Source organism: Ammospiza caudacuta, chromosome 3 (genome assembly GCF_027887145.1).
Source record: "Ammospiza caudacuta isolate bAmmCau1 chromosome 3, bAmmCau1.pri, whole genome shotgun sequence".
Lineage (NCBI taxonomy): Eukaryota > Metazoa > Chordata > Aves > Passeriformes > Passerellidae > Ammospiza > Ammospiza caudacuta.
Window position 1 is genome coordinate 34,766,984 of NC_080595.1, and position 20,659 is coordinate 34,787,642.

General features: G+C 60.4%; 1 protein-coding gene across 1 annotated transcript; it reads right to left on the reverse strand.

The window, feature by feature from the left end:
* Positions 1-1,151: 1,151 nt before the first annotated feature.
* LOC131555590 (spectrin beta chain, non-erythrocytic 1-like) lies at positions 1,152-20,609 on the reverse strand. The gene is made up of 32 exons (XM_058801704.1): positions 19,969-20,609; positions 16,824-16,931; positions 15,288-15,443; positions 14,471-14,602; positions 14,155-14,346; positions 13,990-14,073; positions 13,756-13,874; positions 13,520-13,634; positions 13,169-13,255; positions 12,745-12,860; positions 12,437-12,581; positions 12,126-12,232; positions 11,927-12,005; positions 11,650-11,763; positions 11,444-11,575; positions 10,929-11,185; positions 10,688-10,811; positions 10,329-10,523; positions 9,878-10,033; positions 9,156-9,376; positions 8,664-8,841; positions 8,198-8,347; positions 7,571-7,969; positions 4,513-6,009; positions 4,022-4,102; positions 3,714-3,800; positions 3,496-3,587; positions 3,209-3,294; positions 2,574-2,640; positions 2,287-2,450; positions 1,871-2,005; positions 1,152-1,671 (listed from the first exon to the last, which is right to left on the reverse strand). The coding sequence occupies exons 1-32, from the start codon at positions 20,395-20,397 to the stop codon at positions 1,442-1,444; spliced, it is 6,234 nt and encodes a 2,077-aa protein (XP_058657687.1). The 5' UTR covers positions 20,398-20,609; the 3' UTR covers positions 1,152-1,441.
* Between the last annotated feature and the right edge of the window lie 50 nt (positions 20,610-20,659).

Consider the following 20,659-nt stretch of genomic DNA (forward strand, 5'->3'; position numbering starts at 1 on the left):
TCAGGAATGAACTGGCAGCAGCCCACCAGCTGCTCTCCTGGTATGCACAGCCGGAGCTGGAATGTTGTGCCTTGACCTCCTCGCTGGTCTGGACAAGCCTGGCCCCTGCCCAGGGCATCTCCCCTCCCAGCCTTACCATCCTGCTTGTCTTTTCCCATTAAGGAAGTGCAGGCAGCTGAGCTTTGGTGCTGGAGGAAAACAGGTGTCAGAGCCAAGAGTGATGGAGCCAAGGAGGGGGGTGGTAAGACACAGGGGAAGCTCAGAAAGCACCCCCTGCCCACACCAGGGCATTCCCCACCCCTTGCTGGGAACCTGGAGGAAGTCCAGGCTGGTAACCCTGGTGTGCCCACCTCCACCTCACTGCCTGTCTCCAGCCCCAGGAGCACTGCAGGAGGGAGATGGGGTGGCAGGAGTATTTCTGCTCTCCCAGCCCTTGCTGCAGAGCTGGGCTGCAGCCAGCACTTCTATTTTAAGCCCCACAATGTGTTTGAGGAGGCGAGTGGTGTGCACAGCTGAGTCTCACGGCCTGACAGGGAGAGGCCCTGCTACCTACATCGCTGGAAACTTCCCCTTCTCTCTTAGGGCTTGTACAGGCTCAGGGCAGGTTGGACCAGCTGCTTTTTCCCCTTTCCAGTACAGGTGGCAATTGGGGCAGTTGAAATGGGTACGGTCTGGTGAAGTTACTGCAAAAATATCTGGGCTGTAGGAATGGGGGTCTATCCACACACCCCTGCCCCAGTCTGTGTCAGGCAGTGTTCACCTGCTGTGACCTAGGCTGGCAGCCATCCTGTGAGAGAGCAAGGCTGGGCAGGGCTGTGCAGGCAGGAGTATTTACTCTGTAGGTAGTGACTTTCCTGCTAAGCTCCCAGGGCAGGGAAAAGGGGCCCAGATAGCCTGTGGGATTAGCTGAGCTGAGTGCAGGCACAGAGGAAGCATGGGACAAAGCATCCTTGTGAAAGGCACCAAACAGCTCAGGCTTCCCTCCTCAAGCAGGACTGAACCTCACTGCAGGGCCCTCCTCCTCTGAAGCTCCCCTGACTCCTTAGCAAGGACCACCCTGCAGAGAGTTCCTTTCCTCCTGTGCTGATGGATGCTGCTGGACAAAAAAGCTCCACACTAAGTGTCTATTTATCTTTTAATAGAAACCATCATCCACCCCCCTCTGCTTGTGCTGTGTGTCATTAGGATGCCTGGGCAGCCAGGGGCACCCAGGGAGAGCACTGGGCAGGAGGGGTGCTCAGCACCAGGCTGAGGCTGGGGGCTGCAGTGGCTGGGGCACAGGGCAGCCTCAGGGCTGGCTGAAGCAGAGCCCCTTGGCACAGCCCCTTGCCCCTGGGGAGGCAGTGAGCCATGAACTGCTGCTGACAGTAGAGACCATGTCAGAGCGGCCCAAGAGGAGGATAAGAGGCAGGTTAGGGCATTTTCTCCCTTTGTCTGGGACTCACTCTTTCTTCCCAAAGAACTTCTTGAAGACAGATTTGTTCTTGGTGCGAGGGGGGCTGGTGGTCTTCTCCCCCCGTGCGTCGCGGGGGCTCCCTGTTGGTGCCACGAAGGAGTGGCAGCGTGCCCGGGGCACAGCCTGCTCCCCGATGTACAGCGTGACCGAGTAGCTGCTCCCGGCCCCCGCCGCCTCCTGGGGCACCGCCCGCGGGCTCAGCTTCTGGTACGTGGCTGCAAGAAGGAGCACTCAGCGCGAGGAGCAGGCCCTGGCAGCCCCCTAGAGCCCTCCCCAAATGGGGGCTGCAGCCAAGGGCACAGGCATGCAGGAGCAGGTGCGTGCTGGAGAAGCATCGCATCTGTCCTTGGCTGTCTGTGGGGACAGAGGCAGTGGTGCCACCTCCTGGCTGTGACAGAGAAATCAGGACGGTACCTGAGGTGAAGGAGTAGGACCTCCTCTTGTTGGCCACCAGCCCATAGTCATCCTCTGGGCAGATGTTGTCCCACAGCCCGGGGGACGCTCTGGATGGCCACTGCTGCTCCTTGTGCCCAGCCCCCTGAGCATTCTCTGAAGCAGAATGGAGACATGTCACAAGGCAAGGCCATCACAGGACAGCTCTGTGTCAGCCCCAGAAAGAAGAGGGAAATGTATGACTATCTCAGTATCCCAGGAAGTGAAGTAAATGTTCCTTTCCCCACGTCCCAAGCCCTGGGACTACTAGCCCAGATACCACCACGTTCAGGACTGACCAACAGCCTTCAGCCTCCCTCAGCTGTCTCCGATGTACCTCTCTGGGCTGGGGAGAGAAGCTGGGGGACAGTGGCAACCCAGCCAGACAGGAAAGTCACCTGCTGCTGTCACAGTCCCATCGAGTGGGCCATCCTGGCTGCCCAGAGGCCTCTGCAGTAGTGGGCTTGCACAGGGTAACACCACAATCTCCTGGCTCTTGGGAGTGGTGACCTGGTGATGTCCCTGGAGGTGGGAGGTCCCAGTGCTGGAGACGTTGCTGAAACTGAAAGCAGCAGAGATTTAGCAAACCAGACTGGCCCACCAATGTCCTGTTGGAGCAGCACGCTCTGGGGGATGTGGAATAGAGTTATACCAAGAGCCAGCGGGCCAGCTCCTGGCTACTCACCTGCCAGTACCACCAGTGCTCTCGACACACTGTGCTGCTGCCTGGAAGTAATCCACTTTGGGGAAACCTGAGGGGCACAGCAAACATCCTCTGGATGCTGGCAGTGCACAGGACTGCCACACAGAGCCATTCCCTGACCTGCCTTCCCATGCTGCATGGCTGGCTCCCCCAACCTCCTGCTGTAGCACCTGCTCTTGGTCTTGACAACCAACCTAGGATTTCATAGCAGGGCTTGAACTCCTCAGGTATGGGACAGCAACAGGAAGACCTCAGTATTGCAAGGTCTCCTTGCTTCAAGGGCAAGCAAGGCATTTCCAAGCCCAGCGGATATGGAGGAAGACCAAGGCACAATTATAATTTTCCTGACACTGGCTTTTTGCTGCTGAAGCACCACTGACGTCAGTTGTGCTATTCCTGATTTATAGCTGTGTATGTGGTGTGAAAACAAAGCCTCCAAATCCTGCCTGGCAGAGAACTGCTGTTCCCAAGGCAGGCTAGGAGGATGCATAAATCAGAGTAAAATGTTGTGCTGCTTCTCTTCTGACCCCCCATGTATCAAAAGGCTCAGTGAGGGCTGAACAAACATGGTAACCACAGAGAGCCGGGCCCCTGCTCTGCCTGCCAGGGCTGCTCACCTGAGTTTTGCTGCAGCTTTGAGACCCATTCGTTCATGAGGGGCTGGGTGGGGGCCCTCAGGAGGTATTCAGAGCCATCCTGCAGCCTGCAGGGAGAAGGGAAGAACAATGTAGGGTGCAGACACAACAGCCCCCACCAGACCACTAAAGAGAAAGAGGTGAGAAAGAAGGAAGGAAATCTTCATCGAAGCACTGAGCTGGTCCTGCCCGGGGATGTTGGTATGTGTCTGCCCCAGCAGGGACACTCTTTGGAGGGCTGTGGTTACTGCCCTGCATGGGGCACTCACTGAAGCCTGAAGCAGTTGGTCTTCTTGGTGTACTCAGCATCTGGGGTGCAGACTGCCCCGGAGAGGTTCAGGGGAAGGGCCACCACGGAGCTCTGCAGCACAAGGGAAAGCAAGGACAACAGCAGGATTGGATGGTTCTGCCTTCCCTGGCCACGGGGCCCAGAGCCACCACCCTGCCACCAGCCCCCTCCCTTGTCACCCCAACGTCCCCAGGGCACCTTGAGGCTGTCCCTGCGGTCCTGGTAGAAGCACAGTGTCTGCCTCATCAGCACGGCGTGAAAGAGGCCCCAGGCCCGGCAGCTGGCCTGTGGGACACAAGCAGGGCACAGCTGTGATGCCAACAGCTTTGGAAGAACACAGATGGTCTCATGGCACTCAGAATGCAGCCCAGGGCCTCTGAGGCTGTGCCCTTCCAGAATGGCCAGCAGCATTGCTGTGGCACTTCCAGGAACATCCCTGGCTTCTCTCCACCCCCTGCCATGTCCCAGCACCCCTGTCCCAAAGAGCCCCACAGCCATGTCTGTACCTTTCTCCCTCCTGTCTGCAATACGTGCTTCCTTTCCAGTGTCCCCTCCATCATCTGAAACTCCATTTTACCAGGCAGGACCTGCAAGGGCACAAAGGGTGAGCAGAAACTTCTCTGAGGGCTGGTGGTGCCAGCTCAGCCTCCATGCACATGAGGCCTATATGACCCATCCCTGGTAAGCGATGCCAAAGTGGGAGTGGAATTACAATGAGGAACAACTTCCTCACCTGGCCAGGGGCTGAGCTGTGTGTCAGCTTTAGGGGTGAAGTGCCACCTTGCTGAGGCTATGGGTTGGTGGGAGTGTGTGTGCTGCAGGGACCCCAAATACCACACCTAGCCCTTCCCCAGCAGCTGAAGAAAAGGGGCCACTGGCGTCAGGGAGTCCCCAGATACAGGTTACGTTTGCAGGAGTGGATAACCCAGCTGCTGCCTTGGCTGTTCCCCAGCCCCTACCTGACCCTGAAGGAGAATCCCTGGCCTGCAGATCTCACCTTGCTGTTTTCCTCTTGCTGATGCCTCCGCTGATCCCAGGCACTGGAGGCATCCAAGGGGGCTGCAGGCACCAGCTCCTCCTCGTGGGGGGAAACCCTGAGCCCACTGGGACTGCCACTGCTACTGTGCACCACCCCGGGGCTCTGCTCTCCCGAGGGGCTGTGGAGCAGCTGGGCAGCAGTGGGAAGGGTGAATTTGGCCACTAGCACGTTGTTGGCTGATGAGAGGATGAGGGGCCCGCCAGCAGCGGCGCTGGGGCTGGCGAAGCTGCCCGCCCTGCTGTCCATCCTGTGGCTGGCACAGCTGCCTCCTGGTGAGCTCTGGCACTCTTGTGCCCCATCCCAGATGGCCTGCAGCTCCTCTTCCTCTTCCTCAAACTGCCTGTGGGCAGGGTGGCACACTTCCTTAGTGCCCAGTGCAGGGCTCTGGGGCTGTGGAGAGCCCAGTGCCCACTCAAAGACAGAGAGCTGGGTGGGGGCGGCAGGGGAAGCCGGGGACCCTCTGGGCTGGCTGCTGCTGGCTGGCTGCTGTGTGCAGGCAGGGCTGGGGATGGCTCCAGCCCTGCCTGGGGTGCTGGCAGGGGATGATCCAAGCTCCAGCCAAGCGGCTCTGTGGTGCCTGGCCCTGCCGGAGGCAGTGGGGCTGTCATCCGGGCCAAAGTGGGTGCCCAGCTCATCCCCCATGCCGACACGGGACAGCCGGCTCGGCCTCAAGTCCAGAAGGTCTTTACTGGTGCTGCTGGGGTGCTGTGGGCTCCAGTGCTCCTTCCCAGCACGGTGTGCTCTCTGCTGGCTGCAGCTGGGCTTCAAGCTCACCTCCTCGAACCACCTTTCTTGTTGTTCGCCCTTGGGGGACATCCCCAGCCTCTTGCTGGGCCCCTGGAGACTGTGCCCATCTTCCTGCCATCCAACTCCATGTGTGCCTGTGGGCTTCCACGGCCTCACCTCTTGATCCTGCCTCTGCTCCTGCCCCTCTGCCTCCTGCTGCCGTGCCTCAGCCCCTCGGCGGCAGCCCAGGACCACTGCATCCCGTGGCAGCTCCAGGCTGAGCACGGAGCCCAGGGAAACACGGGGGCATGTGATTTTGGGGTGAGGGAGGCAGAGTTTCTGAGGGGCCGCCCCGCACTCGGCATCGATGTCCTGCACCAGCGGGTTCCTGACGTAGAGGAGCAGCTCCCCAAGCTGAGGTCCGGCGGCAGCTGCCCCCGGTCCCCCCTTCCTCCAGCCACACTTCTGAGGCCATGTGTTGCTGGGGCCGTGGCATTCCTCGGGCATGGGCCGCAGGGAGCTGTCGCCCATGATGCCCCGCAGGGTGAGGAGCCGGGCCTGCTCTGCCCGGGCCTGCTCCCGCCGCTGCAGGCTGTTGAAGAGGCAGCCAGCGCCGGCCTTGGGCAGCGTGTGGGACACGGCCGCCATGCCACCGCCGGGCCCTGCAAGGCGCCGCACAACGGCGGGCGGCCGCTTTGCCGTGCAGGTTTTCCTGGCCTCCGCCTGCACCTGAGGAAACAGAAGGAGAGAGGCGTGATCCCCATCGCTGGAGCTTCCACCATCCTGTGCCAGCTCCCCCCTTTCCATGCTGCGTCTGGGAAAGCAGGGGGCTGCAAGGGCAGGCAGACAAAAATGCTCACCAGCAGCACATGCAGTGCTGGGAATGACCGAGCGTCACCTCAGTCCCCTGAGGGCTGCGCCCACACGGGTGCAGGCAGGGTAGAGGCAGACAAGGGAATCTGCCCATGATGGAGTCCCCCAGGTGTGGTACAGCTGGGGCTGACTACCACACAGCTTTTCCCTGGCACTGCTGACCTCCAAGCCATCACTTTTGCGTGGCTACTGAGAAAGCAGTCACTGCAGTCCATGCCTGGCAGCCCTGCATGCTCCAGGCAGTAAAGCAATGAATGCAAGGGCAGGGACTGAGTGCAAACCCCTCCCCTTCCATTCCTTGCAGACCCTTCTCCCGGGCTTCCACAGCTGCAAGAGTCTGCAGGAGCTGGAGCAGTGTCCCCCTGGATCCATTAGGCTGGACGGTGCTCATTACCAAAACTCTCCTGGCAACCCAGCAGCCCCTCATCCTGCCTCGGTGCCCTCCAGCCTCCCTGTCCTTCTGCCCTCTCCCCTGGGCTACTGGGCCAGGCTGCCCTTAGGGCTCCTCACACACAGACCTTCTTGCACAGGCTCTGGAGCAACAAGAGATGTGAGCCCCTACACATTTCCAACTCCCACCTCAGAGTTACAAGCCAAGCAACCTGGAGTGAGATCCCCAGCAAAATGAGCACCTCAGACAGCCCCAGCCACCCTTGTCCCCTTCAGCTGGCTTACACAAGAACTGCTCCTGCCCCCCAGCAATGGAGCAGGGAGGCTCTCCCACTGGACACCAGCTAGCCATACCTCCCACGGCCACCAAAACTACTTGAATGGAGGGCCAAACTGCAGCAAGCCCTGCCTCAGTCCCCTCCTCACATGTCCCAGCACCCACACTCTGGACCCCACAGCATCAGAAGGGTTTTCCCTCTCCCAGCAGACCGCTGCCACCAGGGCACCGTGGCCTGGCCAGGAGGGTTGGTGGCAGGCAGGTTCACACCATGCAGCCACTCTGCCCAGCATGCAGCCTCCCCTGAGACGTTACCTCTTCCACCAGCTGGCGTGGTGGCTTTCTTTTTCGCTTTAAGCTACCCCAAGTGTTTCCTAAAAGCCCCTGGCAACGCTTCCAAAAGGTTTTACAGCCTGAGTGTTTAGTGGCGGGGAGCTGAGCAAGGGGAGAGAAAGAGACACACAGAGAGGACAGAGTGGGCAAGGAGCTGCAGCAGGAGAGCACAGGCAAAGTGGGTGGCGCAAGCCGGCCTCAGCCCTAAGGCATCACACAGCATCAGCATGGCCAAAGGCCCCTCTCCTGAGACCAACACAGTGCCAGCAGCTCACTTAGAAATGGTCAGAGGGGTCTCAGCTTGGGGATCACCCCTCCACCCTCCCAGTCTTCATGGAGCACAGCTCCAGAGAGCTGCCCTGGCTGTGTGGCTGCTTGCCCATGGTTCTGCCAAAGCCTCCCACCTTCCCCCCGTACCGCTGGCAGTGCCTCCTCGCCTGGCTGCTCGCTGCTGGCCAGCAGCTGGGCCTTCTTCTTCTCCCCCTTCTTGCCAATGCTGAGGATGAGGTTGACCGTGCCCCCGAGACCACAGGAGCCCCGTGGTGGCAGCAGCAGCGTGGAGGTCTCAGCAGGATCCCAGGTGCCAGCCTCCTTGGGGGATTCCACATCAAGGGCTGTTTTGCTGCTGGGCTCCCCCCAGCTCTGCCCCACTCCTGATGGGGCATCTGAGAGGGGTGATGTTGGTGGGGAGATGGCTTTTTTCTTCGGAAGCTTTGGCTCTGATCTTTGCACAGGCTTGAGGAGGGAGGAGGGCATGAACTTCCCTGGGCTGTGGATGCTTTCCAGGTGGGGTGGGATACGTGAGGCATGCTGCTCCTGCAGAGCAAGGCAAGAGAAGGAACATAAAGGAAGGGCTGCTGGAGTACCAGGCAATTTCTCAGGATAGCCTTCCCTTTGCCCTGCCTGAACCCCAGCGACTCCCAGAGGTATTGGCATGTATCCCTCCCCACCTTCTGCACCACCCTCTCCATCCAGTGCCTCTGCTACCCTCAGCCTCAAGGCTGGTCATTCTCCCTGGCAGTCTCAGCATGGCTGGGTACTCACTTGACCAGTGGGGGACGTGCTTGAGAGGTTCTCCGGCTCCCTCCTGTCCTTCTGTCTGCTCTCCAGATCCTGCTGCTGATGCCTCTGTGCTCGCCAGCGCACCAGCACCCAGCCCAGCATGCTCTGCAGCTCTTCCAAGCGCTCCTTTATCTGATGGGAGGAGAGATGCTGGGCAGCCTGCAAGGACTTCTGGCCCAGGGACACTGACCCTACCAGGAGATCTCACAGCAGAGCAGCTAGGAGGTTTTTGTGAGTGGGATACAGCCATAGCCACATCAACTCAGATCTCAGGATCCACTGGATGAAACTTCTTCCTGCTCTGAGCAGCCCCAGGGATGCATAGCTGTCCCCATCCCACTTACTGGGGCTCTGCACCCACACCTTGCTCTTTCTTTCATGGTCTGTCCCCAGAGGGTTTCAGGAAGTGCTGAGAATTTTCCCCAAACCCCATTTCCCCTGTCCTTACTGTTGCACTCAGGTAGTGCTCCTCAGACACCAGCTGCTGCCCTGCTGCTGCTAGTGCCTCAAACTCCTTGAGTTTCTCTTCAATTCTCCTTTCCAGCTCCTCACATGGGGTCTGCGGGATACTGGAGCTGCTTGGGCTTTCAGAAAAGATCTGAGCCCGGGTGTCCTCAGTCCAGGAGCTGTGAGCATGTGAAAGACAGGCTGAGGAATGACCCAACACTTCTCCAGCCCTGCAGGCCCCAGGAAAGCCATTCCCATGCTTAGAGATAGCTGGAAGCAGCTCCCTGGGATTGTGGCCAGGCTGTTGGGGCAGGATGAGATGCTGCAGGGCTGCCTCACAACAGACAACTGTGGTGCAACCCTGCATTCCAGGCTCCCCATGGTCACGCCTGGCTGCAGCTCCAGCACTGCCCACATAGCTGCCAATGCCATGCTCTCGCCAACTCCCCCTCAACCCCCACAGAAGCAACCCCAACAGCTCACTGCCACTTACATCATGGCTAAGTAATCCTTGAAGAAGTGCCGGAGCTGGCTGGCCTGCCGCACGCGGAGCCGGGTCTCCCGCAGCAGCTCTTGCAGCCCTGCCCAGGCCCACAGCGTCTCCTGCAGCTCCCGGCTGACAGGGCACTGCCGAGCGGGACACAGCTCCTGCAAGCGGGCAGCCGCCCTCTCCAGCTCCTCCAGCTGCCCTTGCAGGGTCTGGGACACTGCATGCTAAAGATCACAAGGCAGGAAATGTTCGAGATGCATCCAACCCCTCTGAACCCAGGCTGCACTCCCCTGCATTCTGGGATGCAGGGACAGAGGAGAGGATGCTGCTACATGGGCAGAGCCAGCCTCAGTGGGGAGCACAGCAAGAGCGCAGAGAGTACATGGGTAGAGCCATCCTCAGTGGGGAGCACAGCAAGAGCACAGAGCTGCCTGGCTTCCCTGCCCTGTGTGCATGAGTCGCTTCCCCACCAGAGGGAAGATGAGTAGGTGCTGGCAGCTGGGTGTTGGCATGTGGGAGCTGATAAAAGCTCTGTCCCCTTGCCTGGCCCATGCTATCAGAGGGGAGCAGAGCAGGCAGGTCTCAGCTCCACTGGAAAATTCCATCCCGCCCTGTCACAGTGTGCCAAGGCTTACAACACCTGGGCCCCCGGAGGGGAGCCAGTGCCTCACTGGGACAGCCCCAGCCAGCCGGAACACCTCCCTGGCAGTGCTCCCCTGACTCACCTCCATCTTCTGCTGGCAGCTTAGCAAGCCCTGCAGCCCTTGCAGGTCCTTCTCACTCTTCACCGTGGTGAAGCTCTTCTCTGCTAGGGCAATGTCTTCAGACAGTGCCTTGGCTCTGCACTGAAGGGCCTCCAGCTGTGGGGATATCTTTGCCACCTGGATGGGCAGGAGGGGACACAGAGGGAGATCAGCCCTGGGATGGAAGCCCCACCTGCCACACAGCCCCAGCCCACCCCAGCCTGGGACACCCTGCCATGCAGCTGCAAAGTGCAGGTGCCAGCCATGGGAGAGACAAGGATGCCAGCCTTGCACAGAGCAGTCCCCATGAATCCTAATGTCCCTGTGTCCCACTGAGGACAGCTGAAGTGGGTGCCCTGTCCAATCAGCTGGCATGTCTGGCTGCAGATGAACCTCCTGCATGCATCCCCAGGTCCCAGCCTCCGTTCCCTACCAGACGCTCCAGGCTCTCCGTCTCTGCTGCCACCTCCATGACCCGCTCCCGCTCCTTCGCCACGTCATTCAGCATATCCACAGCCTCCTGCAGCTCTCCCAAGGGCCGGCTCATGTCCTCACTGCTTGGAGACTTCTCAGCCTGGGCTGAGAGCGGGGGAAAACACCCCTGCGAGCCACAGCGCCCACTCCCTGGCTGAAGCCAGCAGAAACACCAGATGTGAGAGATGGGGAGTGACACCCCAGGCAGCTGGGCTGGAGGGGAGCACCCAACAGGGGCCCCATGCCAACCGCAGATCAACCCTTGGTCCATTCCCAGGTGCTGTGTGATCCCAAGGGATGCCTGGCCACGCTGCTCACCGCTGCAGATCCCTGCTGGCTCTGTGCCTCCTCCTCTTGCAGGTCCTGCAGGAACTCAGACAGCACCAGGGAGTCCCGCAGATCTGCTGCCCGGTGCCGCAGTGCTGCCTGCACGTGTGCCAACCTGTGGGGATGGGTGTTCATCAGAGGTGCCAGCAGCTTCTGCACCTCCTCAGGGACAGCATCCTCCTCCCCACTCAACCTGGGCACCAGAGAAGAGGCACCTTCCTCCAGGACTCACTTCTCCTCCACCATCTCCACTTTCCTCTGCATCTTCCTTGCCCCCTCGTGCTCAGTGGGCGCCTCGCTTGCTGCTTCTTCCCGCAGTGCCTGCAGCTTGAGGCCACAGAGCAGGAGCTGCTTCTCCAGCCGGCTCATTTCTTCCAGGTCCTGGCGCAGCTCCGCCGGGCTTCTCATGGCAGCTGGCTCCAAGAGCGACCCAGCCACGTCTTGCAGCCACCTCTCAGCCTGGTCCAGCTCCCCCACCAGCCTCAGGGCCTTCAGGGAGAGCAGGGAACCCCTCAGCCTGGCTCTGAGCCACCCAGAGGAGGCAGGAGCCATGCTGGCATCCCACTGGGGGTACCTGGGGCACAGGCAGCACAGTGGGAGAAGTGTGCCCTCTGCAAGGCCAGCCGGAGATGTCGGTGCCAGTATTGCATCTCCAGGACCCAGAGGTGCCAGCCTCACTTGGTGATGCCCAACAAGCTGCTCCACTTGAAGCACACCCTGTGCCCTCCCAGCCCTGACTCCACGTACCTTATCGATTTCTTGCAGCACCACGCCATTCTCCTGGTGCCTCTTCTGCAGGTCCTCCCACAACTCCTCCAGTTCCCGCAGCATGGCCTCCACCTGAGGGCTCCCATGAGGCCTCCCTCGTGCTGGGCCCTCCTGGGAGGCAGGGAGGGCAGTCAGGATGGGCCCCACCTGGTGTCCTCCCCCACCTCACATCCAGGCAGGCTCACCAGGAGCACAGCCCTGGCACTGGGCTCTTGCTGCATCCGTGCTGCCTCCAGGCTCGCCGCTGGACATGGGGGGACTCCCATAGCCACACTCTCCTTATACGGGGACAGATCCTGCTGAGGAGCAGGAGACATGCTGCGTTAGTGCCCAGACCAGGCGTGTGGGCACAAGCTTGCATGCCCACGAGCAGCAGGAGGAGGTTAGGGAAGTGAGTCCTTCCCCAACATGGTCTCCTCGTGGATGGGCAGGGAGCAAAGGGGACTCTTGGGGGGACATTACCATGTTCACCACCTGGCAGACGTCCTGCACTTGGGTCTCCAGCTGCCGCATCCCCAACTCAGCCTCTGCCTCTCTCCTCCTCCAGCAGAGAGAGGAGAGGGACAGTCAGGACTGCAAGGCTCCCCCTTGCACAGGGGAACCCTATTCCTGTTCCCTTTGACTCTGCCCTGCTCCCACAGCCACCTCCACAAGATGGTACCTTTTGTTGTCCCCTGCATGAGGGGACTGTCCCACTGCTGGGGAGCCAGGATTGCTCTCCTCTCCTTTCTTGTTCTCTGCCATCTTCTCCAGCACATCTTTTGGTACCTGCAGCACAAAGGTTCCCATTCTTCCTTGGCCAGCACAAAGCATACATTTGCTTTGCCCTGGGCTGGCACTTATCACCTCCCATAACTGCTGGGACCAGATCCAGGATTGGATTCTGCCCAACACCTGAACCCCTTTCTCCTAGGCTCCCTTGTCTTTTCGAAGCAGAGGAGCTGAAGATGCCTGGAGGAAGCCAGTGCTTACCATGCTGCCAAGTCCTCTTGTCCATTTGGCTGCTGCTTCCTTACCCACAGCCCCGTGACTGCTGTCATCTCCTCGAGGCTCAACATTTGGAGCTGCAGCTCTGCCCCCCGGGGAACTGCCTGCCCGTGCTGGAGCCTTCCCTGTCCTGGGAAAGGAAGGCAAGGGAAGCCCGGGGGAGCAAAGGATAAAGAGAGACCTTGAGTGGAGCTGGTGCCCCAGAGACAGCCTGCTAGGGGCTAACCCAGGTCTTTCCCAAGCCTCTGGCTCCAGTGCTGGGAGGTCAGGGCTGGGACCCAGCTAAGCCCTACCTCAGTGCCTGCTGGAGCTGTGCCCAGCTCTCCTTTACGTCTCGGTGCTTTGAGGTGACTCGGGCTGCCAGGCTGGGCTGCAAGTTTAGGAGTTGGGACACTGTCACATCCAGCATCTGGAGAAGAGAGAGCAGCAGGGAAGTGATGGAGACGGGGCTCAGGAGTGACAAACCACCATGGCCACGGGCGGGGCATGGGATGACAGCCAGCCCTCTGGGGGCAGAAGAGGCAGTGAGTGCGTATCCCAGTCCTTGTCTGCCCCGAGGACACTGCCCCATCCATCACACAGCCTCAGCCACCCACACAGTGGGGGGCTCCCAGAGCCCACAGTGCTGCTGGTGGCAGAGCTGGCCTGGGAAGGCTGACATTCCCCCTGTCAGGATGCTCCCCAGGGCTCAGGGGACGAGGCAGAGTCTTCACTCACCATCACCTGGCTGGCAATGTCCCTGACATCCCGATCCTGGCAAGGCTCGCCCTCCCCTGGCTTCCCTGTACTGCAGATGCTGCTCTGCTGTAAGAAGAGGCCACGGTCAGCAGTGGGAGGAGGACAGGGCCCTGCTCCCAGCTCCAGCAGAAAGAAACAGTGCAAAACTGCACTTGCCAGCCTGGCTCCCTCTCTCCATCCCCTGGTTCTCTCCCCAAAGCCCAGGCTGAGAGTACTGGGACCACAGGAGCTTCCATGCGGGAGACAAGAGCAAGGTGCTGCCCACCAAGTTTCATTCAGGCCATGCAACAGCCCCACACACCAGGGTCACCCTGGCTCCAGTGCAGATACCTTTGCATGGATGACCCTGAGCAGGATATCTGCTTGCTGGAGGAAGGAGGCCACCTCCAGGGCCAGCTGCAGAGCCTCGTGGTGCTCCTTCAGGGTCCCCTGCAGCCGCAGCCACCTGAGCAGGTGAAAGGGGAAAGATGAATGGCAGGAAGTTTGGGGGTGTCCTGCTTCCCATCTGGTCAGCTCCTGGTGCCTGGCTCAGCCCTGCTCAGCCCATGTGTCCTCACACCACTCACGCTTTGTTAAGGTGCTTGCGCCGGGCTGAGATGTTTCTGCTCTCATTTTTGCCTTGTTTCTCCAGCTTCTGGGCCAGGCTGTTCAGCTCCTTGTGCAGACTCTGGAACTGCTGCTCCTCCTGATCCGAGCAGAGAGGAAAGACATCAGCATCCCTCCTCAGGGACCTGTGCCATGCCCCAGCCTCAAGGTGTTTGGGGTCCCTGACAGGTTGGCAGTCCCCCAGCACCTCTCACCTGCTTCAAGTCAAGGATGCGGCGAGTGAGCTGGATCTTATCCGGGCTTTCCTGCAGGAGGGCTGCCAGAGAGGGCTTCTCCTCCTGGGCCAGGCAAGGGTGTGAGGAAGTGGGGGGACAGCCAGGCTATCCCCTTCCCCAGACCATGCTTCCCATCCCTCAAACCTTGTGCTTGATCCATGCCTCCAGCCGCTCAGCTTTCCTGTTAAAGTCCTGCAGACTCCGCAGTCCGCCCAGGGCTTTGCTCTGGCTGGCAGCCGTCTGCTTCAGGAGCTGCCACTGCTCCTGCAGGGCCAGCAGCTGCCTCCGCACGGCCTCTGCACTGGGGCCTGCCCTCCACATCAGCTGCTCGCCCATCTGTGGGGCCAAGGGACCCACTCAGCACCAGGGGCTCCCAGGGACCCTCTGCTGCAGAGAAGGCAGGGACACAGGTGCTGTGAGTAACAGGGGCCATGCCATGCCATGCCCTGCCTGGCCCCACCTGATTGAGCTTTATCAGGGTGTTCTCAAAATCCTTCATGTCCCGCTGCAAGGTCTGGGCCACCTCCTCCCAGTCCTGGAGGTCACAGCCATCCTTCAGGTCCCGCAGCTTGCCTCGCACCCAGCTCTCTGCCTGCAGCACACCAAGAGCCACGTGGCTGGGGCCTCCACCAGAGCCTCAAGGACACGGCACTGGGACCCAAACCCAAACCTTCCCAGCTGTGACAGGGACTGGAGTGCACCCTTTCAGCTCTGGGAATCAACAGGCCAGCACAGCACTCAGGACAGCGTCTGTGGCAATGGGGGTGTGAAGGTGTGTAGCACTTCACTTCTTTCCAGGGTCTCTCAGTCCAGCAGGAGAAGCTGGGCTTGCTCAAGCAGGCCAGTCTGCACAGAACATCCCTGCACAAAGCATCTCTCCTCACTGCACCCTGCTCCCCAGTGCAAACATCCATGCATTCTTCCCACCATGGCATGGAAGCAGCCCTCCCACCATCTCAGTTCCCATGCTGCTCGGGAGGGACAGAGTCTGAGAGGAGGAGGAGGAGGAGGAGGAGGAGAACGGGGCACGGAAGGAGCATGCGCACATGGAGAGGAAGCAGGGCCCTGGTGTGGGCTGACCCCCTCTCCCTGGGGCTGACAGCCAGGGAGAGGCAGCCAAACATGATCTCATGCCACAACCATGGCTGTGCTCGGGCTGGGAGTTCAACCCTCCCTGCTGCGCACCCCACCCCACCCCAGAGCTCACATGAAAGGCTGCCGGTGGCCCTCCGTTGCACTTCCCACACAGACCCTGGAAGAGGGCCCAGCTGCCTCACCTGCAGCATCTCCCGGTTGAACTGGGCTATCAGAGGACTCAGGTCAAGGAGAGGGGCTGCTCCCACGCCACTGCGCCCGCTGCATCTTGGCGCTGCAGCAGACTCCTTGCCCTTGGGGCTCTCTTTCTGGGGTGATGACACCGGGGGTGCTGCCAGCTGTGGGGAGCAGAGGTGGGTTGGGGAGTGTCAGGAGTGCTGCCCCAGGGAGCCCTCCCTGTCACCTCCCAGGAGCATTTCAGAAACCCAAATGAAGTAGGTCAGCATGCCTTATTCTTAACTCCACTCCTTCCCTGACATATTTGGGGTTCTCCGCCAGCACACTGAGGTGCCACTTCCCTCTACCAAGGCCACACTGGTGGCTTTTGCAACCCCAGCAGGGGGTTGCTGGCCTGTCCCTCAAGTGGGTCACTCCCTGGGTCATTCCAGGCTGTTGGGATGGCACTCAGCACCCGGACTGGTCCTGGCACCCACACTGGAGATGGATGAAGTGCTTGCTGCCTCTCCAGCCTCAGGCAGTGCATCCCTGCGAGGAGCATTTGTGTCTCTTTGGTGTCACGCAGGGGGATGCTGCCAGGGGATGGGATGGAGGGCCATGAGGCAGGTTCCTGGCAAGCCCTAGCCTCCTTGGTGGCACCCAAGACCCTCATCCCTGGTGAATGGTTGGAGGGGGCTGAAAATGCAGCATCTCCCTTGGGATTTGGCCTTGTAGGCAGCCAAAGCTGACGAAACCCCCTGTCAGGGTTCCAGCTCTGCCAGGGCTGACAGCAAAGGTCAGCCAATGAAAGTGCTGGCCCTTTTCCAAACTCAGCCCTGGGCCCAGCTGCATGCTGCCCAAGGGACAGCACCATCACCCGGGCACTTAATTCCCACCCTTCTGCCCAGGGATGGGGATCTGACTGCGTACTAACTCATGGCAAACAGGAAACAGAATTTTCAGGAGGAACCCAAAGGTGCAAGGCTTGCTGCCTCCTCTCAGCAGGCAAAAATTGCTCCTGGGGCTAGCCTGGAACAGCCCTTCCTCGTTGAGAGGGCTGGGTGTGAGCAGCCCCACAGGGTTTTAGCTGCCCCCGAGCCCACCAGGGAGCAATTTTCCAGGAGCCTGTGGAGCAGTGGGGTTTGGGCAACTGTTTCAGGCTCTCTAAGCACTCTGGCATGTGCTGCCCTGCTGACAGCACGGGACTCACTTTCCAATGCCTGTTCTACTTAACCACAAGAACTACAGAAATCCTCTGTCTTTATTTTATTTTTTTTTTAATAGCAACACAGATTCTCAGGCCCTCCTATGACTTCATGACCTTTAGTCTCTTGACTCAGCCATGGTTGAGGAGCCCATAATCTGGCTTCCTTGGAAGCAGTAAAACCCCTGGGTGCTTCCTGGGGGGCTGATTCCTGGCCCCACCACGCCCAGCTTGTTCCTGCACTCACTGCAAGAGGCAAGGCTCCATCCACACCTGGGCACACCACCAGTGACCAGCCTCATGCTCAGCTCCAAGCTGCATGTCATGCCCCCCTAATGTCGAGGGCAGGGGCACATACCGCATACAAGGGAGAACATCTGTCCACTGGAGAGCAGAAAACACTGGCCTGAACACTCCCAGGCTCCTGTTGCTTGTCCTCCACATCCACATCCTTCCTGAGGAACACCTGGAGGCAGGAAGGCACAGCTGTGAGCCTGGTACTGTGCTGGCAGCCTAGGGGGCAGAGGATCACTCACCCACCCCCCTGCCCTGGGCCAGACACTGCTTGGCTGCACTTTTGCCCATCCCTCCTTACACATCTTCTTCTTACCATGCTTCTCCGAACAGCATCCACAGCTCCCACCACGTGTTCAGCAAGTGGCAAGAGTTCCTAAGCCTGCTTTGCTCACTGCCTTCTACATTTTAGCTCCCAGTACCCCCAACACCCTTTTCTCTCCTTGAATTGACTCCAAAGCCAGCAGAAACCCATTTAGTGATCACCACTGGTCCCTGGTCATCTAAGGATGTTCAGAGTGAGACTCCCCTGCCCTCTTCCAGAACAGCAGGGCAGAGGCATGAGGGCACATGATGATATTAGCTCCAAAATCATGAGCTTGAATCCTCTCAGCTACTGCTCCCTGATCTCAGCCTAGCTGGGAGATGAGTTAAGGGGGCAGCTGGCTTGCAGGGAAGGGCTTCCAAAGGACAGGGGTGAGGGTGGAAGCAGGAGAGGCAGGAGGAAGGAAGTCCAGGAACTGCAGCCAGGCACAGAGAGGATGTCCAGGATGAACTCCACATTACCTTATCCTTGATGCAGCACAGCCCCAGGAGGAGAGGTGCGTGGGATTGTTTGGATCGTGCCCAAGGGCATTAAGCCTCATCCTCTACAGATGGATCTTTTCTTGGGCTGTTGGATATAACAGGCTAACTTAGGGATCTCCTTCCACTCCTTTCCTGGGGCCACCTTGCTGTCTCTGTAACAGCCATCCAAGCAGGCACAGGGCAACAGAAACAGGGTGGTGGACAATGTGTGCTGCCCTGACAACCCCTCCTCTGAGATCGCTGCAAACAGGGTGCTGGATCAGCCAGAGCCAGCCTACTGCTGCTCAGGCCACTCCAAACTGAGGACACTGACCAAGGGAAATGAACCTAGGAAAATCAGAACTCCCTTCCTGAACAGAACATGGCTTCCCACCATCTCTTCAGCACTGCAGAAGAGTCCTGACATGAGTGGCAGCCCCCAGCATAGAGCTGCTGCCACCAAAAAGTCTCAGAGCCCTACAAACAGCCCAGCAGGAGAACAGCACCACTGGACCTTTCCAAGGACCTGCAAAGCTTGGCCCATGGCTGCAGTGGACAGACCACTGCCACATGCCACAGCATCCCATCCCAAGCAGGAAGAACAGTCAGGGTACAAGGCTGAATCACAGCCCAGCTGGCACAGTGAGAACTCAGCAGGATGGTATCAGAAGGAGAAGGCACCTCCTTGCCTGACTATGGGCCTGAGAGGTTTGGATGCATATTTAGGGAATGATAGGGAGCTAAATGTGAAGTGCCTGTGAGGCATAAGACCCTAGAAAGCTCTATGCAGTAATGTCTCAGGCTGGCCCCCAGGGCTCAGCGTGGGAGACAAGCCTGCAGGTGACACGGGAGCTTTATTTCAAGTCCCTGTCTCACGATCCGTCAGCCGCAGGAAAACAGGGCTGCCAGCACAACGATGACTTCATGCTTCCCGCAGAGCTGCTCCACCGGGACTGCCCCCCCTTCTCGGTCCCTCTGGCTGGAGCTGGGTCCTCGATCCGGCAAAACAACAAACTTCCTCAGCAACCAAAGTCCGGGACAAGGAGCTGAGCCTGCCTCCTGCCATCCATGAGGTGCTGTGCTAAACATTCCCTAGTAGGACACCAGGCTCGGTGACACGAGCAAAGCCACACGTGAAATGAGCACAACAGCCTCAGCTGCCGCCTCTGCAAACACTTCTTCCCCCTCGAAAAGCAAAATTAACACGGCACATATGCTTGCCGCATTCCCACAGAACGGGCACCAGTGACTTCCCACGAACAAGAGGAGCCGGGGCCAGACCCTCCACTGTGCTCATCCCGGAGGAGCCCCGGGGCAGGAGGGAAGGGCAAATCCACGGGCTGCGGGGTACGCTTGGGAAAGCATTGCCGTGCTCTGTGTGGGAGATAGCGTCCCTCCTCTCCTCCAGCTGCCATCCCACACGTTTTCCCCAGCCCCCCAGCTCCTTCTTTCTCCCAAAGCTCCATCTTGCAGCCTGCCCACCTCTCTCCGCTCCACACGCTCATGGACAGGGAGGAGGGGCCGATCCTGGCAGGCTCCCGGGAGTCCCGCACCACCGCGGCCAGCGTGGTGCCTTATTTGACAGAGGGGAGCCCTCACGCCGATGCCCTCCGGGCTGCGCAGGCTCCGCCGCCCGGCGAGGAGCTGACTGCGTGCCGGAGGAAGAGGCACCTCTTGCGAGGCTGTGCCTGGCCTTTATTGGCAATGAAGATGAGGGCTTTGGCAGTGGGCTGCGCGGCTCTCCCCAGCACTATCCTGCCGGGAAACCAGCTGCTGCAGGTCAGGGTTAAATCCCAAGGAGTTCCTGCCTGCCCTTGCCAGAAACTGCGACGTCTCCGAGATGCCCTCCTCCCCATCCCACCCACAGGGGTTCTCCTGGGCTCTGGCACTGTTGAATTCGCACCTCTGTGCCTGCCAGCGCCCAGACTTGGAGGGCGGGGTGCCGAGAGCCCTGGGTCCTGATCCTAGCCTTGTCCCAGCTTTGCCTGGCTGTGTGGCCCTTCATGAGTCACTTCCCTTCTCCCAGCCTCCGTTTCCCCTCTGGTGAACGAGAGAGTGAGTTCCCAGCTCCCTGCACTCAGCTGCATCACCACAGGCATCTCCAAAGCTGAGCCCTCCATAGCCAGGCTCTGGGGCAGGGCTTTCCCGGCTCATCTCAGCCCCGGGGAAAGCTCATCTCGCTCACCCGCGAAGACTTCCTGCCCTCCAGCCTGATGGGACAGAGAAGTGCGTGGGGAGGGCACATGGCAGGAAAAACAACTACCCCAGGAGCCCTGCAAACACTGCTACCTGGACGGCACGGGCAAAAGGCAACAGGGATGGGCGCAGTCTCCCCGGGACCTATCCATCCCTTGGCAGCGAGGAATGGGGAATTGCAGGGAAGACAGGGCGAGAGCAGGGCACAGGGTACCGGGGTCGCTTACCTTGAACTGAGCTTTCCCTGTCCTGCTGTTGTTGTTGTTGTGGTTCCTCTCGCCGCCGGCGCGGGCAGGGTCCCCGTGTCCTCCTACCTCTGCCGTGCCAGCGTCCCCGTACCAGTTGGACAGCGTGATCTTCTTAATGGAGCGGGCTAGGGAGCTGCGGTTCAGCCGCTCCTCGTCGGGGCCCCCGTCCTGCCCGGGGCTGGGGCTGCGGAGCTGCCCCGCGGTGGCGGCGGGGCCGGCCCGGGCGTGGGCCAGGTAGAGGGAGATGCGCTCGTTGATGCTGCGGCGGAGGCCGCGGTGGCTGTCCAGCGCCGAGGCGAGGGCGATGCCGGGGCAGGCGTCTCCGGGGAAGTCCGCGGCGCACTTGGGCAGCGAGAGCCGGGTGCTGATGGTGAAGGGCTGCACCTTCCTCGCCGTGCTGCCCGACATCCTCGCCTTCCCCGCTGCCCGCTGCGGGCACTGGGGGTCCCGGCCCGGGCACCGTGGGGTGAAGAGGCCGTGTGGGGCCGCCGCCGCCCGGGAGAGCGGGTGATGGAGATGGCCCGGGCAGCGCCGGCTCCGTGCCCGGGGCGGGCGGGGGCGCTCAGCGGCGGGGCGGCCCCGCGGCGGGGGGCAGCGGTGCGGGGGGCGGCCCAGCGACCATGGCCGGAGCGGCGAGGCGCGGGCAGCCGTCCGGCCTCGGCTGCCTGGG

Excerpts from the sequence above, each read along its gene's own strand:
- LOC131555590 (XM_058801704.1), bottom strand. The coding sequence starts at position 20,397 with ATGTCGGGCAGCACGGCGAGGAAGGTGCAGCCCTTCACCATCAGCACC. Across the intron at positions 13,256-13,519 it reads TCAGGGTCATCCATGCAAAG|CAGAGCAGCATCTGCAGTAC; the intron begins GTATCTGCACTG and ends CTCTTCTTACAG. Across the intron at positions 12,006-12,125 it reads CATGCAGGGGACAACAAAAG|GAGGAGAGAGGCAGAGGCTG; the intron begins GTACCATCTTGT and ends TCTCTGCTGGAG.